We start from the raw sequence: 17,351 nt of genomic DNA, 5'->3' as shown, positions 1-17,351 counted from the left end.
TTAAAATGTAAATAATACACAATAGTGTGAATTTTATTTTACAACTTAAATTTTACGTTTTACATGTTATAAAGCCCCCTTCTCTCCACCACCAAGAAAATAGAAACATGTAAACTTATTTTTTGTTTATTGTATCCCTCGCCACATTTTAGATTTCTCGTCTATCAATTTATTTATAGCTTGCCTCGTCTAGAAGTTTGCAGACGATCTGGCAAAATGCCAGAACTTGGACCATTTGACTCAACAGCATTGGTAACGCATGAAAATATATCAGTGCGCGATCTATTATAATTTTTTAAGTTTACTTCTCCCTTTGTTGTGGGTTTCTCCATTTTAAAATTAGCAGCAAAAGAAACAACGAGGAGAAATCTGAATGTGGCACGTGCATAAAAAATCTCCTTCAAAAAAATTTTGTTTTTTTTTGCAGGTTAGTTCCACTAAAACTTTATCTTCCATACATGACAGAAATACGTAAACTGGGCTAGATTCGTCTATGAAACGGAAACACGAAAAAACTGCGACATATATTGCTGCGAAAAAGATGAAACAAGTTACAAACCTATGGACATTAGTCAAACATTTATTAACTGGGATATGTTCTTCGCTAAAACATGAATTAGTTCAAGCAGACAATAGAGAAATGACATCTTGATCATGCAACCTTTGTGATCAATTTTCCATTTGGTTTATAGTCAGTAAATAACAACTTCCAAATATTGGGTATTTGTTTCATTCTCTCAATTGGATCGTCTCCTGTTAATGTCTCGACATGAAACGCTTCAGAAGCCTTGATTTTTCCGGATTTCACTGCTTCAACAAGAACAGTAGCTCCTTCAAGAAATCTGTCCTGGTAATCAAAGATAAGAAAACCTTGCAACGTAATCGTATTGGTAATCACTTCATTCCAATTGCTGATTTTCCCAGTACTCCTGTCATTAAACCCTGTAATTGAGCCGCATGCAGCAACTCTTCCTCCTTTCTTAATCTTGGTTAAAAGGAACCCTAAAATATCCCCTCCAACACAATCAAAAAACACATCAACAAACTGGTCACCTAGATATTGGCCAAACTTTAATTTCCAATCATCATCATGATAATTGAAACAAATATCGGCACCAAGTTCTTCTACAAATTTACATTTTGAATCTGACCCTGAAATTCCGATTACTTTGGATGCACCAAGTACATTTTTTGCAATTTGAATTGCCATCGAACCTGTTGCCCCAGATGCAGCAGAAACACAAACAACAGAATCTCTGCCAACTTTCCCCACATCGACTAAACCAAAATAAGCTGACAACCCAGTGATACCAAATATTGACAAGTAGTATTCCAATGGGTATTCAAACGGTACGTTAATTGACTGATGGAGGTCGCAGTCCGATAAAACCGCATAATCGGCCCAACGAGTTAATCCAAGAACAACTTGACCTGAAGAATATTTTGCTGAATTGGACTTAACAATTTCAACAATTCCCAATGATGTCATGATATCTCCAGGCACTAGTGGAGCAGCAAAGCTACGAGAAGCATCCTGGTTCTTATGAATCAGAAGACGCTGATGTGGATCGTTTGATAACAATAAGGTTTTAACAAGGCATGTATTTTGTGGTAATTCATCAGGGATTGGAAATTGTTTGATATCAAATGTGGAGTCAGTTTGATCGAAATCACAATTTGCATCTGTGTGAGGACAATTTTTGATTATGATTGAAGTTGCAACTGACGGAACCGACATATCTATTATTTGGCTTTTAATCTCTTGGTTGGTGTTATTGCTAAAAGAACTGGGGGAAGAAAGGTCAAAAAGTTCTGTATTTATATTGCTTTCGGATATTATATAGTATGGCAGCAAGGCACTATAACTCCGAACGTTTACTTCAAACCAAACAATAATCCTTTACTTGTAATTTGCTCATATCGGATAATCTCGGATCTGGGACTTATAAGTAAACTACATCTATATCACCCAATTTGGTTTTCGATGAAAGAGCACACGTTTTAGTCATGATGGGTTAGAGAAGTACATCGTTAGTGGATCTCAGATATCTGAGATGGACTTTTTTTTTAACAGCAATCAAGCAAAAAATGTGACGTAATGTCACCTATGCCATACAATTAATGTTGGTTGTTTCAATGTTGGAATGTTTACTCCTACTATTCATTGAAAGGCAACCAACCTGATTGATGGATATCATGTAAAAAAAAAAAACTCCCCAACAAAATTGTACTGCGCAAAGTAACAGGGCGCAGCTCGCTTAATAGGGATTGTTCGGAACATCACTCGGAATTGAAACCCCGTTTCAGCGTATTCACAATATCATGAGTGTGCCAGGAAGTTTTAGTAGGAGGACGAGCAATATGTCAATGAGGCTTTAACTCCATGATAATGAAACTGTGTTTATACTGTTTGACTAAAGATCGAGCCGTCCATACCACAATTGTTGTAATTATAACTCTTTACATTAGATTTAACTAGAATAGCAATCTAATGTCTTATGGCCTATCATTGACCGCTAGAAGATATTGTACTTTGGTATTATCAATGGTTAGTACATTTTTATTTCTCTTGTTTAAATTTTGAGTAAAAATAGTAAGAATTTTCCAGTTTTCATGACAAATTATTACAAAAAAAAACACACTTCATGATTCGTGCCTATATAGCCCTCCAATTTTTTTTTTCATTCCGATTAGATCTGAAAAGACGATAACAAAACTTATCATTAACATATGGTGCATATGAGAGCTACAGATATCGTAGTATTCTAGCACTGCAATTATCTAAATGAACATTGTTGCAACATTTTTGAGGTTACCCGGATATTTCGCGCACCTTTCTAAAGCAATCAACAATAAAGCATCACCGGATATTGAAATACGTATAAAACAAGACTTCGATGAGCCGATTACGGAAACTAGACAAATCCATTCTTGATCAATCAGCTGAAAACGTGTTACTTGATACAGATGATCAAACCCAGCTAATAGACACGTTATCAGTTCTTCATCAACAAACTTATAAACTCTACAGCAAGTACTTGTCAGGTTTATTTATTTTGCAAACTGCATTGATAATAGCACTCCAGTTCATAATTCGTTCACGTAATCTAACAAACTTGTTAATATTGGCATCAATTGCATTATCAATCATTCAATTAAACTTCCCAAATCAATACCAACGCATTATTCAAGTGATAAATGTGGTAATTTGTGCTCAATTGTGTATATTTTGGTATTGGAAAAATCAAGGATGGTCGCAAATCTATATTGTTCTTCCCTTATTTAATAATTTAAGTTTGTTTTGTTTCAGGTTATGGTTTGAAGATATGAGTAGACTGGTTGGTCAATTGGACAAATTAAAATACAAGTATAAGAATGTATGAAGAGTTTGTTTTCTTTTACGACATACCATCCAAATTAGAAACTTATTTTTCTTACAAGCGGGCATTGAGCAAAATATTTAACTACTTTAGTAGTTTCTCGATTGAAATATACTGGAAACAACCAACTCAGCCTCGTATTTTTTTAAGGTCGAATATACGCGTAAAATAGGGCTTGATTCTTTTTTGGTACATCTCTATACTAGCTAGGAAGTTCCCTTCCACTTCATATAGTGAAAGCCTGCATTTCCAAGGTATACTTTAAGGAAGCATATATGTCCAACAAATCCTTGTGGCAGAGAAGATTTCTTGAAAATTGACCACATTTCTAGTGAAAAAAAATTAAGATTTAAACAATTCTCAGTTAGCTAAGTTACCGTCTTATAATTATATCCTCAAATAAACTATCATCTTTTGAGTCTACAGCGTGTGTTATTTCTTTCCTTACAACTTGGTATTTGCTCATATTTCTTGTAGTAACTTCATATAAATTGTATTCGTGTTCTGATTTAATAAAGCTTTAATTGTTTCTCCTTAGTAGAATAGTCTTTTTCAAAGGAATTCGAAAACATTTTTCTGGTCATCAGAGCAAATGACATCATTCTACTATTCGAGGAACATAATGCTTTGTTTGTGGTACATTGGAAAATGTATGCAAATTGTCACACGATGTAATACTTAATCTGGCAGCGCAATCTTTTTTTGTACAAATTTTTTTTTATATTCGCCCCAATTAATCTTATCTATGAGCCACATTTACAAATTGATAAGAGATAACGTTACAACAGATATAGATATGATATCAACTGATAAAAAAAGAATTACCATTTTGAGAATAGCTGTATTTGTGGAGGCAATCGTCTTCACTATTTTGATTAGATCCTCGCAATCAATTGGATAGATTTAATCCTAGTAAGAGAGGGGACTTGTTTTCAACGAGTTCTTATGCTTGCCTTTTTGATAGGTGAATGAACAAGAAATTGGTTTACAAGAGAATATTGGCCCTATTGTTAGTACATGAGATTCTGCTGGTTCGTAATAACCTGACAACAGCCCTGTTATATCTTACATTGCACGTCGGGGCACAAAGGACAAACAATCAAGAGAGATTTGGTGGATGAAAGCGTCGCGGGGTTTGCTATAGTTATTCTACTCAGTGCTTAGAAGAGCCCCAACATGGAAGAGGGTTCCGCATTTAACCCACACTCTCCCGCTTTCTCCACAGTTTGCTCCGTTAGCGGTATTATTTTTAAATTTTGATGTGTTAAAAAACTGATTTATTCGTTTTTTTCCAATTTTATTGTTCTCGTTATTGTGTCAATAATCCCCTCTTCCAACCCCACGACCCCCACTCTCCCAATAAATTTTCAATTTGGGTAAAGAAGGTTTTTCACTCACGGAGTCACCTTCACAACTACTTCGTTCCATACTTAAATATAACTCCGAACAACTTAACCACTTTTATTTTCCCGAAGAATTTTTGAGTGAGGTTACAAAGGCTCAAATGTGTTAGTTGCAAATATAAAATTTTTTTTGCTAATTAAAACAAGCGAGAATGAGTGAAAAATTTTCTAGTCAAACTCGTACACAACCCTCTCCCTAAAGGTATCATAACTATACTCTGTCACTGCTTATTCCCATAATGGGAATGTCAAGGTGCAGAAAAACAAAGAGTGGGCTCATTAGAACAAACTAACTACATCACAATCAGAGTAAAATATTAGTGTAATTGCGACCAAAAATGTCTAATTAATTAACAAATTGGCCGTCACAAGAAAACCGAACTCGTAAAAATATTATAAAAACATCGTTGATGATGTGGTAAATGCGGTGTTGCTAGGGGAAGTTGGTTGCCTGCGAAACCGTGTGCGCAAAGAAAACAAAGCAACTAGCGCAAAATGGAGAAAAAAAAATTGCATCTCCACTCGAACTTAAGCGAGTTAGTGAAAAATTGCATACACCCACATTAATTCTAGACTTTTAGTTTGAACGTAAAGCAACCTTTTACGAGCCCTGGTCAAATTATATTTAAGCCTGTTACGTCTTTTTATTCAATAACTGGTTCATTATATCCCTATTTGGGAATAGTATTGATATGCTTGCTTTCCGAGCTTCTTAGGGTTAGATCCATTGAAACCGAACTCCGCCTAGTGCGGGCTTTCTATCAAAAAAAAAAAAAAAAAATTGAAGCATGCAGGACGAGCATTAAACCAAAAAAATCCTTCTCTTTATTTTTCGGAGATGCAAAATAGAACAAAAACTATATTTCCAGATTAGACAGGTGCAGAAAGGGTTAAAAAACGAGGGGAGAAAGGCAGACAACGAGGTGAAAATTTTTTTCTTTCTTATCTATTTGATATATTAGGAAACACGTCCAAACAATAACAGATATTTGCAGGAGTAGCAGTATCACTTCTCTACGTGTTTAAATGGCCTCTGTTGTAATGATTAGGCGGCGTATGGAAGCAGCAACCACGTAGCAAACAAAACTGCTTTAATGATGTACTAAAGATGACGCAACTGTACAATTTTTGTTTGTTTTTAATAAATTTGCGGTCTCGGAAAAGCCTGAAAAATACTTTATGAGGCAAGAAAAATGCAAAAAAGCATGACATCCGATGCACAACTCTGCCAGGTACTAAAAAAACTTTTCGCTAAAAATAAATAGCAACAGAATTCGAAAGGCTCTCGAGGAATTACCGGTGATTTGTTGTAATGGTTCACGGCAATAGCGGTTTTTCTGACTCATTCACAATGTACGTCACCGTCTTCGGAATCTTTACGGGAATTACGCGAGTATTTATTGGAATTTTTTTTATACAACTAATACTAGACGCTACCATTTCCGGTATTTCCAAAACTTGCTTATGTACTACTTAACGATGCTTATGGTCGTCACCTCTATAATCCGAAAATGTTCTATACATAGACGTGGCAACTCATCTCATCGTAAGTTTTAGGTGATCTGTTTGTGTCGTGTTTTGAAAATTTGCGTCACGCATGGAAATACACGACAGAACTTAATAAATTAGAAACAGGGCCTAGGCTTACTAACGGCCCAAAAACGTGCTAGACCCCTGTTTGACTACAGAATGATGAGACAGTAACCTGTCACATTTGTGTTAACATACGAATACCATAAATAAATGTAAAGGCCACATCAGATGGCGTACAGAAATAAAAAGCGATGTTCTGTAGGAATAACCGGAATCGGTTTCTAGAACAATCTGCTTGAGCAAAATATAATATTCAAACAAGCAACTTGCTGCTTTTGTGTTTATGCGTTTCCAAGGCTATTTGGGTATACTCGGATATAATAATCAGAATGTATTGAAGAGAGCTTGAAAAAGTAAAGCTAAGTAACCCCAGTAGTTATAGAAGTGAAGGAGTCACAAATCACGAGAAAAGAGTACATTTTTCCCTTGGTGATACCTCCTATTCCGGAAATTACTACACGATTTCTACTATATGAGTTATTTAAAGGTGGCAAAATGGGAGCAAAATTTTTTTTGCAGAGATGAGCTGCGAGGCGGTGTTGCAAAACTCTGCAACGTTTTTGGATCGAAAGGCTTTCTTCAGGGAGAAAAATAGATACAATTAGATATGCCCCTTTACGGAACGACTCGGAACTATATTTGTTTCAACGACAAAAGCAACAATAAGATCAGGTCTAACAGAGGTCCGGTTCAAATAAAATATACCTCAGGAACTGTGGGCCCTCCCACGGTTTTCCCACCATGTGCGCGCAGCCCACGCACACTCTAAACTAAAATAACGGCGATCAGATAGTTGGAAAATAAAATCCCATACAGCAGAAAAAAAAAAAGAAACTGAACTGAAATTCTTACCACGTTTCATATTAGCGTGTTTCTGAAACTCTAGGCTCGATTTTTTCTAGAAACGGATAATTTGGATACAAGTAGTTAAACAAAGGGACTAAATGCAAGGTCTAGTCTATTTTCACGTTTCAATTGACCCTGACCGCGTAATTTAGATTTACACGCAGGGCCAGATTCCACTCATATAGTACAAACTAGGTTATGACATGTGTTGAAGGATATGTGTAAATAGCGATATGTAACATCAAGATAGATTCAATTCGTGTACCCGGGGAATACGGACCCCATGTTCAAGTAATTCTATCATCTTTCTAACGCGGGACAAGTTTTAACGAGTCCACCGCAATAATGGCCTGAGCTAGAACTGTGGCTAAATTTAGTACCAGGTTACGTTCAGCTCAATACCGTGGTAAGATAAACATATACTAAGTGAATTACAGTTGGAAGTGCCGCAGATTGTTCTTGCAACCATATTGCAACCAGTGTACTTTCTTTTTTTTTTTTCCTTTTAACCAAGGGCTCGGATAATACATAGGTTCTGCCCATGGGTCGAGTCATAGGGTAAGAAAAAAAATGTGTGGGTGGCGGTGGTAAATTAAAAAATAAAAAGTGGTGGCAGTTAAGAACCGCCACGCAGTTATGCAGCGAGACGATAACCGTGGTGGTGGTGGTGGTGGTAGCGGGAGAGAGGGGTCACGGTGGTGCTCAGTAACAGAAAAATAAAAGTATGGCTGTTGCTGTGGTAAGAGTTTCCAGGATTTTCTAGGAAAATGCGAATAATGCGTATTCGGTTTTCAATATGTGGGGTTAGCGCGGTGGAAAAAATTCCCCGAATAGTGTCACTGCACGTGTATACAGAAAATTTTTCTCTTTTTTATTTTTAATTTTTTTTTTAACTGTGGTGAATTTTAAACTTGCGTTGACAACAATTTAAAACGGAAACCTTTTTGAAATCGGGATATTCTTGCTGTAAATTTGTGTGGTGGAAAATAAGAAAATATTTTTTATGCAATTCTTATTAGGTCAATTTTTATTTTTCTCTCGAAATTTCTTTATTCTTCTTTTTGTTCTATTACTCATAGAATACACCTGTTGAAACCAGGACGCCCCAAAACTTTCCCAGTTAGTCACACATACCCACAGTTTGAAAACTTTTACTAATATAAGTAGCAAAGGAAATTCTCTTGTTTCAACTTAGTTTTGTTTTTCACTTTTTTCATTATTTGTAATCATCATCATATATTTATTTATATTCTCTAACATTAGGAGATATTAACAACTACGTCGTCATATAATCAACGGAACGTGTTCTCTTTCATTTAAAACAGGTTTCTAATTATAACAACAACTACATTTAGAGGAAACTCAAATTAATAATTGCATAGCTTTTTACAGCACATTTACATATTTCACAGCATCTACAAACACATACATAATACAATGTCAGACTTTGCCTTCAACAACTATTGTATAAACTGTGACAAATTGTGTCCGCAAAACTCAGTTTACTGTTCAGATGAATGTAAGTCAATAGAGTATCAATCATCTATGGAATATCAATCATCAATAAGTTCCGAACATACCCACCAAGTTAACGATGCATTAGTCAGTCCTTTGTTAACTCCTGCCCTTTATCAACAATACTTACAACAAGATGTTTGCCAATCTCCGTTGGTTTTAACTACTTCCAACACAAACAATGAAAGTACTAAAGACTTGGATTACTTTGATTTAAACTACTCAGTACAATCAAATACCAACTACAGTTCAAATGCTACTGAATTATTAGATTCAACTTCGCATAACTATCGTAAATGGTTGACTGCGTTATAGCAACCGAAGAAAAAGCATTAGTTGGTGTTTGATATACTTCTAAAGCTATACAAATCATTTATGGTTTTGCCGTTATTTTTTTTATATAAATATTCATTATTAAGGTTGGGAAATTTAAAGGGTTACAAAAAACGAAAAAAAAGGTGGAGATTTTGAAGGTTGTTATGATAAATGTTGGTTATATCAGGTATTGCTAATAGTTTAACTAATTTATCATAATATATATATACATAGTTAAAAGATGAATAAGAGTTTTTCTCTTTATAACTTTTTTATAGGCTTAAAAACTTACACAATGCATATCATAATATTATATCTTCAAGAAGATTTACTAAATGTAGAAATGGTTATTTATACTGCCATGTAAGGTTTTACAGTACCTTAATTGTGCCTTTCATGGGGGGAGTGTCGAGATTTAACCGCAGTTACTTGATTAAGGTTTAGCTAACACGTAAAACCTTTTAGTTGCGAAAAAAAGCAATTACGGTAGAAATAATTTTTAGGGCAAGCTTAATTAGCTTTTTGAGAGGTGCGGAAACGCATTCGCACCACATGTTCTACTCAACAAAAATAATAAAAACAGGGCAAAACCTTAGAAACCCCCTCTTTTTTTTTTTAATTGCATAGTTAATAACTATAGAGGGGTCACAGTTATATTGTATCAAACCTTTCTCCGGTACAGGATCGTAAAAAAAAGAAATTTATTCGAGTGTCCTCGTAACCAGTATCTTGTTGTTCAGTTGTGCTACTGTGTAACCACGTCAGTATTGAATAGACGGGGGGGATAGGGCCATACCTTGGCCTGATCACACAGACATCCCTGGAGCAAAGCTCGTCAGTGGCTAGACAGATTTTGTGCGCAATAGAATCGATCGATTTAAAATAAACTACATTGTAGTGGGAAATTTTGTCAGGCCACTCGCATGAAAATTTATCCCATGGTCTTTTTTTCACTATTGTTTGTGCGACAAAAAAAAAAATTAATGGCTGGGAATTATAAAAATAAAAACACTCCTAAATTAAACAAGGGAATATATTCATCATATCATAAGATTCTCGTTTAACGACACCTCTGATATTCAAAATATGGCCAGTTTGCTAGGTTAACCCCGAACTGTCTCCACAAAAGCAGAAAAAAAAGTGACAACCATTCTTGTGAAGAATAGGAGAGCAATACCCCACAAAAATATCCCAATGGGGAAGTCTAAAATACCTTTTTTTTTGTTCGGTTTGGTTCTATTTTTTCCGCCGGGAGTAGCATAGCCAACACGGTCATTCGGTTTGCGCGAATAAAGGCAGTAAATCCGAGAAATTGCTTTTCTCTGGTATTTTGATCATGTATCATTGTATAATTTATTTCTTTAATGCTGCAAGTGAAATTAATTCTGCGTAAGTTTAGTAAGACTTTTCTTCCGTTAGTCCTCCCCTCCTTTCTCCGCTTATAGTAACCACATTGTAGAATTGCTTGGGGGAGTATCTCCGCTGCAACTGCCGTTTCTCCGATCTGCACTGAAGTAAAACGGAGAAAAGAGTGGAATGTGGATTGCCTTAAATTAGAGTATAATTTTTGATTATAAATTTTCATCCATTACAAAGGCTATATCCGAGGAAGAATAATCTTGTAGCCAACTGAGGAATTCTGAATCACTAGAGAATTTTGTATAATTTGTTGAAATCAGCAACAGATTTGTCATGACTACTTTCACTACCCGCGGATCTTGGCATGAATCTGTAGCAATCTGTTTGGTTTGATGAATCGTAATCCTCAATTATTTGACCTGATTACCCCCATTAGCCCGGTCGAACATGAAGCCATTACCCAAGGGACGTAAATCGTGCCCATTTCAGTATTCCTAAAATAAATTGTTAGGTTTATTAGAATTTGTTCGTCTAGACAACAGAAGTATTATCAGTTTTAACCGATAATTTTATTTTTCTCGGTGTTATCCCCCCCACCCAAACAGCGGTTGACAACCCGACAAGCGATTGTCCACTACAAAACCAACAATGTATAGTCATTGAACAAAACACGTCATAACTTGACAAATCTTTCTGTACTGACAAGCAACCTAACTATCAAATAATAAATCTAAACCTTCGTCATCGGGATAAATGATCCATTGTTCGAAGTCGCAATAATTAGAGATCCTCAACCCAACTGAAGATGAAAAAGATCAGACAACATCCCAACCTTAAAAAAAAATGAGCAAATTTAAGATTGTTGGGTTGGCTACCAGTTTGTACGATAAGTTAATTGTTTGTAATTTGCTCAATCAGTTTTGTTGCAAAATTGGTTTTGCTGGTTGACCCCTATTAATTTGAGACTTGGCCACAAAGTGGTTTCCATTTTAAAAAGCAGGGGTTGACAATACTTCACTGTAATTCGATCATCATACATACTTCACTCGTGCCTTGTTAGTGGCCTGATTAGTTCTTGGTAGTTTTGTATCTCCCGGATCCATCCAAATAATAGATATACTGCAAAAAAAAAAACAAAAAAAAACTACACCTTCTTAATCAGGACTACAAAGACTAGATGGTAAGATCTCACATCTATGTTCAATTCTAACAATACCTAGCATACCATCGTTTATAACATGAAATCCACCAGTAATTGTGTGGAGGCTTAATCCACTTGTTGTTGCAAATATATTTGCGACACTTCAATATGCCGCGACATTCAACTTTTTTTTTTCCTCGCCTCTACCAATACATTTTTGATAAAAAAAATTTTTCCAAATATCAGTGAGGTACATAGGTTACAACACTACACAGCATGTTTGGCGCATTCCAAGGTTCATTAGTAAGGTGTGGAGGATATCTTTGGAAGAAAGCTCCTAGATTATCCCCACCCCAAAAATACAGATTAAGAAAGAGAATGTCACTTGTCGATGAAAATGCTGATGCCATATATAGAGGATTAATCCAAGCGCAAGGGAAAGCTATCGGAGAACCTAGTGGATTTAGAAAAGTTGATTATTTGAAGTTTGAAATGCCAAAGGAAAATGAGATGTTACCTAAGGATAAATACACTGCTTTTAATAAACATGCGAAGAATTATAGAAAGAAACTTCACTTGTTCCCTAAATGGACCAAGACTTCTTTCAGAGAGAATCCAGAACATTTTTAGGTGTATATGTGTTGTAATAGTTTGTAAATAGAATAATATAATTAGAAAGGTTAATTTCAATTGTAAAGTAATTTCGATGTACGAAGAGGAAGTTGTAGCTATTAAATTAGCAACCTATATAACATAATAAAATACTTAATCAGCCAAGTGAGACCAAATCTGGTTAGTGATAAAGAAATCATTATAATCAGGATCAATCTTCAACATATTGACATGGTCACCTTTCTGTATAACAATAGTGTCGGGTTCTTCATCTTTGTTTCCATTCGAATTTTCTAGTTTAATACCAAGGTTTCGATATAGAGCAAGCTTAGTTACGTTTGCATCTTGAGCTGTTACTTCTCGATTACGATTTTCTTCATATACTTGATTCATTTTTATCAATAGATCATCATTCTCCTTTTCAAGTCTGTTTCTTTCTGAAGCATACAGTATTATTATCTGTTCCAAGTCTGTCAATTCTTTACTTATGGATATATTCAAATCTGTTAGTTTATTGAAGATTGATTTCAACACGCGAGGTATTTCATCATTTTTGGTGAACCCGAATCGGTCGTTTAATCCGTCAACCGTGGCGATATTTTGCACCTGTTCAAATGTAGAATCATTGAATTCATACAAGAGGGATATCTTTCGTTGTAATTGTTCAATTTCTTCTTTTAGTTGGGTGTTGTGATTGGTGATTGTCGCAATATCTTCTTCTCTGTCTCGCTTGAGGTTGTCTATTGACACGAGGATCGAATCTATGAGTTGTTGCTCATTCTGGGCATTGAGTCGATTGATTATATCATCTAGTATCCCATTTCCTGACTTATCTGTGGACATATTTATCTGTGGTTTCTATAGCTGATCTGTTTGTTTACGTTTGGTTTGCACACAAAAAAATCAAAGTCCTCGCAGCGACTCAAGGGAAAAGAAAAAAAAATGAGGTGAGATATTTGAAAAACTGCTGATCTTAATCAATAGTCATAGCACAAATGAGTAAGAAATCATTCGAAGGTATAGAATTACCAAGTGATCCTAATCTTCCACCATGGATAATTACACCCAAAGAAGAAAAATTAATCTTTGACAGATGGAGAACCAAAACATTTGCCAGATGTGATGAATTAATCAAAGCATATGTTGAATGTTCAAATAAGTATGGGAATCCCGTAGAAGGTATGAAACATTGCAAGGAGGCCAATGATGCCAGCATGGGATGTGTTGCAAAGTATCAAAAGCAAAAGTATTTGGATATTGAACGCGATATTCTTATTGAAGAAAAGAAGGAGAAGAGACAGATTTATGAAATGTATAGGGAGAAGAAGAGACGAGAAGCCGAACAAGCAAAAGCTGCAGCCAAATCAGAGTAGGTGGATGTACTCTATCGTGTACATAGTTATATACTTATACCTTTAATATAAAAGTTTTATACGGATTGACGACGTGTCATATTCTTTGTACCACCAGCACGCAAGAACAACCCAGTTTCTCTGGTATTCCGCAGAATCGTTATAGCACAGAAATACAGCAATACAGTAGCCCTGGAGTACCTTATTAGCAATAAAGACACCACGTCTTCTCTAAGTACCTTTTTGGTTCCAAAATGGTCAGAAAAATTATGGCATACACTGTCCGTAAGCGAGGTTGAATAATCCTTTTTAATCGAGACAGTAATAAATATCTGTTATAAAATCAATAGTTTAATCTTTGAAGTTTGCCAACTCTATTTCGCATATATTAGTAGAAATAAGAATAACGGTCAACTTACCCACACACACTCAGCTTAAACATAGGGAGTATTTCCACCAGTTTCAGCATCAGCATCAACATCATCTCTCGAGTTTTCCTCTTCAAAATACAGATTAGCGGCTAATAAGAAATGTGCCTGCATTTTCCCCAATTTCTCAATCATTTCATATTGACTTGCGGTAGTAGTTAGTAATTCATGAAAATCAGCAATGTTAGCATGTAGTTGCCCCACTTGGGAGTTTAGATGACTTAGTTGTCTTTCTGCTTGTTTTTCCACCTCTTGCGACTTGTTAGACATTATTGACAGGTGTAGTTTGCGTGTGCGTTTGTATTAGATTGTATTGTTTTGGTTTAAGAGTTGGTTGTAAATAATTGTGTAAGCGCGAAGAAAAAAGTGTAAAGAAAATCGGTTCCGAGATTTAACGGAGCAGAGAAATGTTGGTGGTAATGGGCGGTGGTGTGAGTGCTTGAGTTGACAAACCAAGCTGCCTATCCACATAGCTCATAACCGGACTTCAATCACCGTATTGCTAACTGTAGTAACTTGTTATTATAGACCTTACAACAGGTGTGTGTGGAAGTAACGGACTGTCAAAAACAACAACTAAAAAATAATCACAGTTGTCATCCCGTAATCAAACGGAAGGTATATATCCGCATGGCTATTTCCCAATTACAATTACAATATAATCGTTAATAGACATTATATACTCACATGAAACAATTTGACCTACACTTCCGCGCTCCTTCCCCCCCTGCGACTTTCTATCTCCTTTTCCAACATCATCTTATAAAACTTGCTGTAGTACTCGCCTTCGACTGTTCCTTCCACCCTCTTTTTCTTTTTTTTCTTTTTTTTTTCTTGCGGACAAGAGAAACATTTTCGGATGGACATTCAAGTTAAATGAAACCATTTGATTTCAAAGGTTTAAATATTCATTTCAAATTATTCATATAAATATCTTTGTTGCTAATCGATCATGTCGCTACAAGAAGCAACCAACATAAAACAGGAACCACCGGAGGGTGGTCCATCACTCATGCCGAAACAGTCACATCACCAACCCCTTAAAAGTATATCTCCACAACCACTGCCAAGTAGTATTAAATCACAAGCAATGAAGCCATGTGAACTGACAGGAATGGCATCTACGCATAGCACAAGCACGTTGAACACTAATTCTACAGCAACCATCCACCATCGTGAGACCGAACTGAAATTAACCAACTTTTTGCCGAATACCCAGAGACAACACAATATACAACCTAATCCAAATCAGCCTAATACAAACGCAAATCCCACCAGATCAATACAAAATCGACCTATATCACAACATTCAAATGTTCAACAGCAACGATCTACTGCTCCTGCAGCTCAGCAAGCACAACAGGGCCACCACCCCCACCCCCACCCTATTGCTCCTAAGTACATCAAAATCCAACCAGCTATCGCCCCTAAACCAATATCCGTCTTCCCCAAACAATCCACATTCTCTCCGATCCCAACAGGTAAAACATCAATACAATTTCGCCAGTCACTTACAGATTCCCTAACCCCGAACACCTCTACTAAAAACCCATCACTCAATATAAACACTTCCAAGCGATGGGTGTTACCACCTAGGCCACGTCCTGGACGTAAACCAACTGCCAACGAAACTAACGACGATAAGAAAAATACAAAGACTAGTCCGAAACGAAGAACCAAGATTAAGAAGGAACCGGAGACCAAACCCCATGACGGGCGGACCATTGCTGCTGTCCCACCGTCCCATATTTCCCACATTGATACAAACCAAGAAAAGTCTTCTGGAACACCTACACCAAACACATCAAACTCATCAGTATCGCCATCACTGAGTTCTCCAAGTGGTGCAGGTACAACCACGCCTTTAGTCTCAACCGACTCGCTGACTTGTGTATCGCCCTTGCCTACACTTAATAACCGCACGCCATCACCCAAGAAGATATTAGTCACTCCAAATGCACCACCGGTGACTGTGAAACGAGAAGAAGATATGCAAGCAAGAACTATATCTAGTCTCACATCGGAATCCACCCCCATTATTAGTGCAACCACTACAGCTGTTCCCTCGACCTCCTCAGCTCCGCCACTTCCCCCGATCAAATCAGCCGATCCTAATGCCCAATTATACGATATGAAAATGACATATGTCGCCAAACTCAAAGAGCAAGAACTTATCCGCAACTATATCGAAATACTCACTAATCAAATCAAGGAATTAAGTTTTGTCCAGAATGGAGTTATTACGTTTGATGCGTTGAAGACTAATGCTAAGCCAAGTAAAAAGAATCCTACACCGACAATCACACCCAGCACTAAATATGATCAGTTGGAGCAGATCAATAATTTGAATGATTTAAACAAGTTTTTAAATTATTTGAACAAATCCTCGAATATTATCCAAAGTGCTAAAAAGAAAAAGAACCAGCCGGAGATGAGCAACGACGAAGTATTGAATAAGCAAATTCAGGATTATATGGAAGTAAGGGGTAAGTTCAAGGCTATGAGGAGTGAAGAAAGCAAGCTGACTCAGAGAGTTAGCACCGATAGTTCATATGGTAACATTGGTATTGATAATAAGCTGAAGAAACTGATTATTGGGAATAGCACCACTACTTCGATATTTTCTGGAGCGGCAACAACAACATTGCCTGGTACAGATATGCAGAAATCCCAGCTGATAAACACGACATTCACTCCTGATTTGCTAAGACCTATGAAAGCTTCTAATTTGTTTGGTATTGGTAACAATGGATTTACCAGTCCTCACACACTTAGTCCTGCTGCTGATTTGCAGGATGATATAATTGTCGATGAATTACAAACCGAAACCATTGAAAGTTCACCAAGCGCAATATTGTCAAACACGACCGAAAGTATGGACTTGTTTATGGATGAACATGATTTTCTCAATCGGTTGATTTTGAAAGATGTCGATGAGGAAACACCAACTGTTGCTGCTGCTGCCGCTGCTACTGCAGCTCCATTTGAACCAAAAAGTGAAGAAGAACTATTGGGTAAAGTGCAAATACACCTGAAAAATAGTCCCCAGCCCATCCCACCACCGGCATCAATGGTGCACCATCTGCTGCTGGCGCCACAATTGCAATTGCTGCCCCAGCTGATTTTGCAGCAGCTGCAACTGCAAATGAAGATAATGATGAATCGTGACACTGTTCTTAAGAAGAAACTGAAGTTCAATTGTGGGTTTTGTACAAATGATACTCCATGCTTATGTTTTGATGCTGAGATGGAAATTAGTGATTTGAGACGAGGACCTTAGTTATTTATTATTTATTTCTTGTAAATATTATACATTACTTATCATTTACTTGTGCGGTGACTTCCTATCCTGTAATGTCAATAATTCTAGTTCGAAGAGTTACCTGTATATATATGCTTATCCGAGA

The 17,351-nt window shown here is 36.5% G+C and overlaps 7 protein-coding genes across 7 annotated transcripts; 4 read left to right on the top strand and 3 right to left on the bottom strand. All coding sequences in view use genetic code 12, as the record gives it.

Annotated features, from left to right (window-relative positions):
- Window positions 1-506: 506 nt before the first annotated feature.
- Window positions 507-1,771, bottom strand: QOR2 (MDR family NADP-dependent oxidoreductase; the record flags this gene model as incomplete). The annotated part of the gene is made up of 1 exon (XM_007374699.1): window positions 507-1,771. A coding segment is annotated over one exon (736 nt), but the record flags the coding sequence as incomplete, so codon positions are not given.
- Window positions 1,772-8,449: 6,678 nt separating this feature from the next.
- SPAPADRAFT_60589 (uncharacterized protein) lies at window positions 8,450-9,372 on the top strand (the record flags this gene model as incomplete). The annotated part of the gene is made up of 1 exon (XM_007374698.1): window positions 8,450-9,372. One exon carries the CDS (start codon window positions 8,660-8,662, stop codon window positions 9,050-9,052), a length of 393 nt encoding a protein of 130 aa, XP_007374760.1.
- Window positions 9,373-11,828: 2,456 nt separating this feature from the next.
- Window positions 11,829-12,182, top strand: SPAPADRAFT_137154 (mitochondrial 54S ribosomal protein mL60; the record flags this gene model as incomplete). Its single annotated transcript, XM_007374697.1, has 1 exon — window positions 11,829-12,182. One exon carries the CDS (start codon window positions 11,829-11,831, stop codon window positions 12,180-12,182), a length of 354 nt encoding a protein of 117 aa, XP_007374759.1.
- Window positions 12,183-12,317: 135 nt separating this feature from the next.
- Window positions 12,318-13,007, bottom strand: SPAPADRAFT_50142 (kinetochore-associated Ndc80 complex subunit; the record flags this gene model as incomplete). Its single annotated transcript, XM_007374696.1, has 1 exon — window positions 12,318-13,007. The coding sequence occupies one exon, from the start codon at window positions 13,005-13,007 to the stop codon at window positions 12,318-12,320; it is 690 nt and encodes a 229-aa protein (XP_007374758.1).
- Window positions 13,008-13,131: 124 nt separating this feature from the next.
- HSK3 (Hsk3p) lies at window positions 13,132-14,727 on the bottom strand (the record flags this gene model as incomplete). The annotated part of the gene is made up of 1 exon (XM_007374694.1): window positions 13,132-14,727. One exon carries the CDS (start codon window positions 14,212-14,214, stop codon window positions 13,951-13,953), a length of 264 nt encoding a protein of 87 aa, XP_007374756.1.
- Window positions 13,144-14,727, top strand: SPAPADRAFT_60581 (uncharacterized protein; the record flags this gene model as incomplete). Its single annotated transcript, XM_007374695.1, has 1 exon — window positions 13,144-14,727. One exon carries the CDS (start codon window positions 13,160-13,162, stop codon window positions 13,535-13,537), a length of 378 nt encoding a protein of 125 aa, XP_007374757.1.
- Window positions 14,728-14,811: 84 nt separating this feature from the next.
- Window positions 14,812-17,224, top strand: HAP42 (Hap42p; the record flags this gene model as incomplete). Its single annotated transcript, XM_007374693.1, has 1 exon — window positions 14,812-17,224. The coding sequence occupies one exon, from the start codon at window positions 14,897-14,899 to the stop codon at window positions 17,222-17,224; it is 2,328 nt and encodes a 775-aa protein (XP_007374755.1).
- Between the last annotated feature and the right edge of the window lie 127 nt (window positions 17,225-17,351).

The sequence above is a fragment of the Spathaspora passalidarum genome (genome assembly GCF_000223485.1).
Source record: "Spathaspora passalidarum NRRL Y-27907 unplaced genomic scaffold SPAPAscaffold_3, whole genome shotgun sequence".
In the NCBI taxonomy this organism is placed as follows: domain Eukaryota; kingdom Fungi; phylum Ascomycota; class Pichiomycetes; order Serinales; family Debaryomycetaceae; genus Spathaspora; species Spathaspora passalidarum.
Note: the sequence above shows the minus strand (reverse complement) of the source record. Positions and strands in the feature narration are given on the sequence as shown.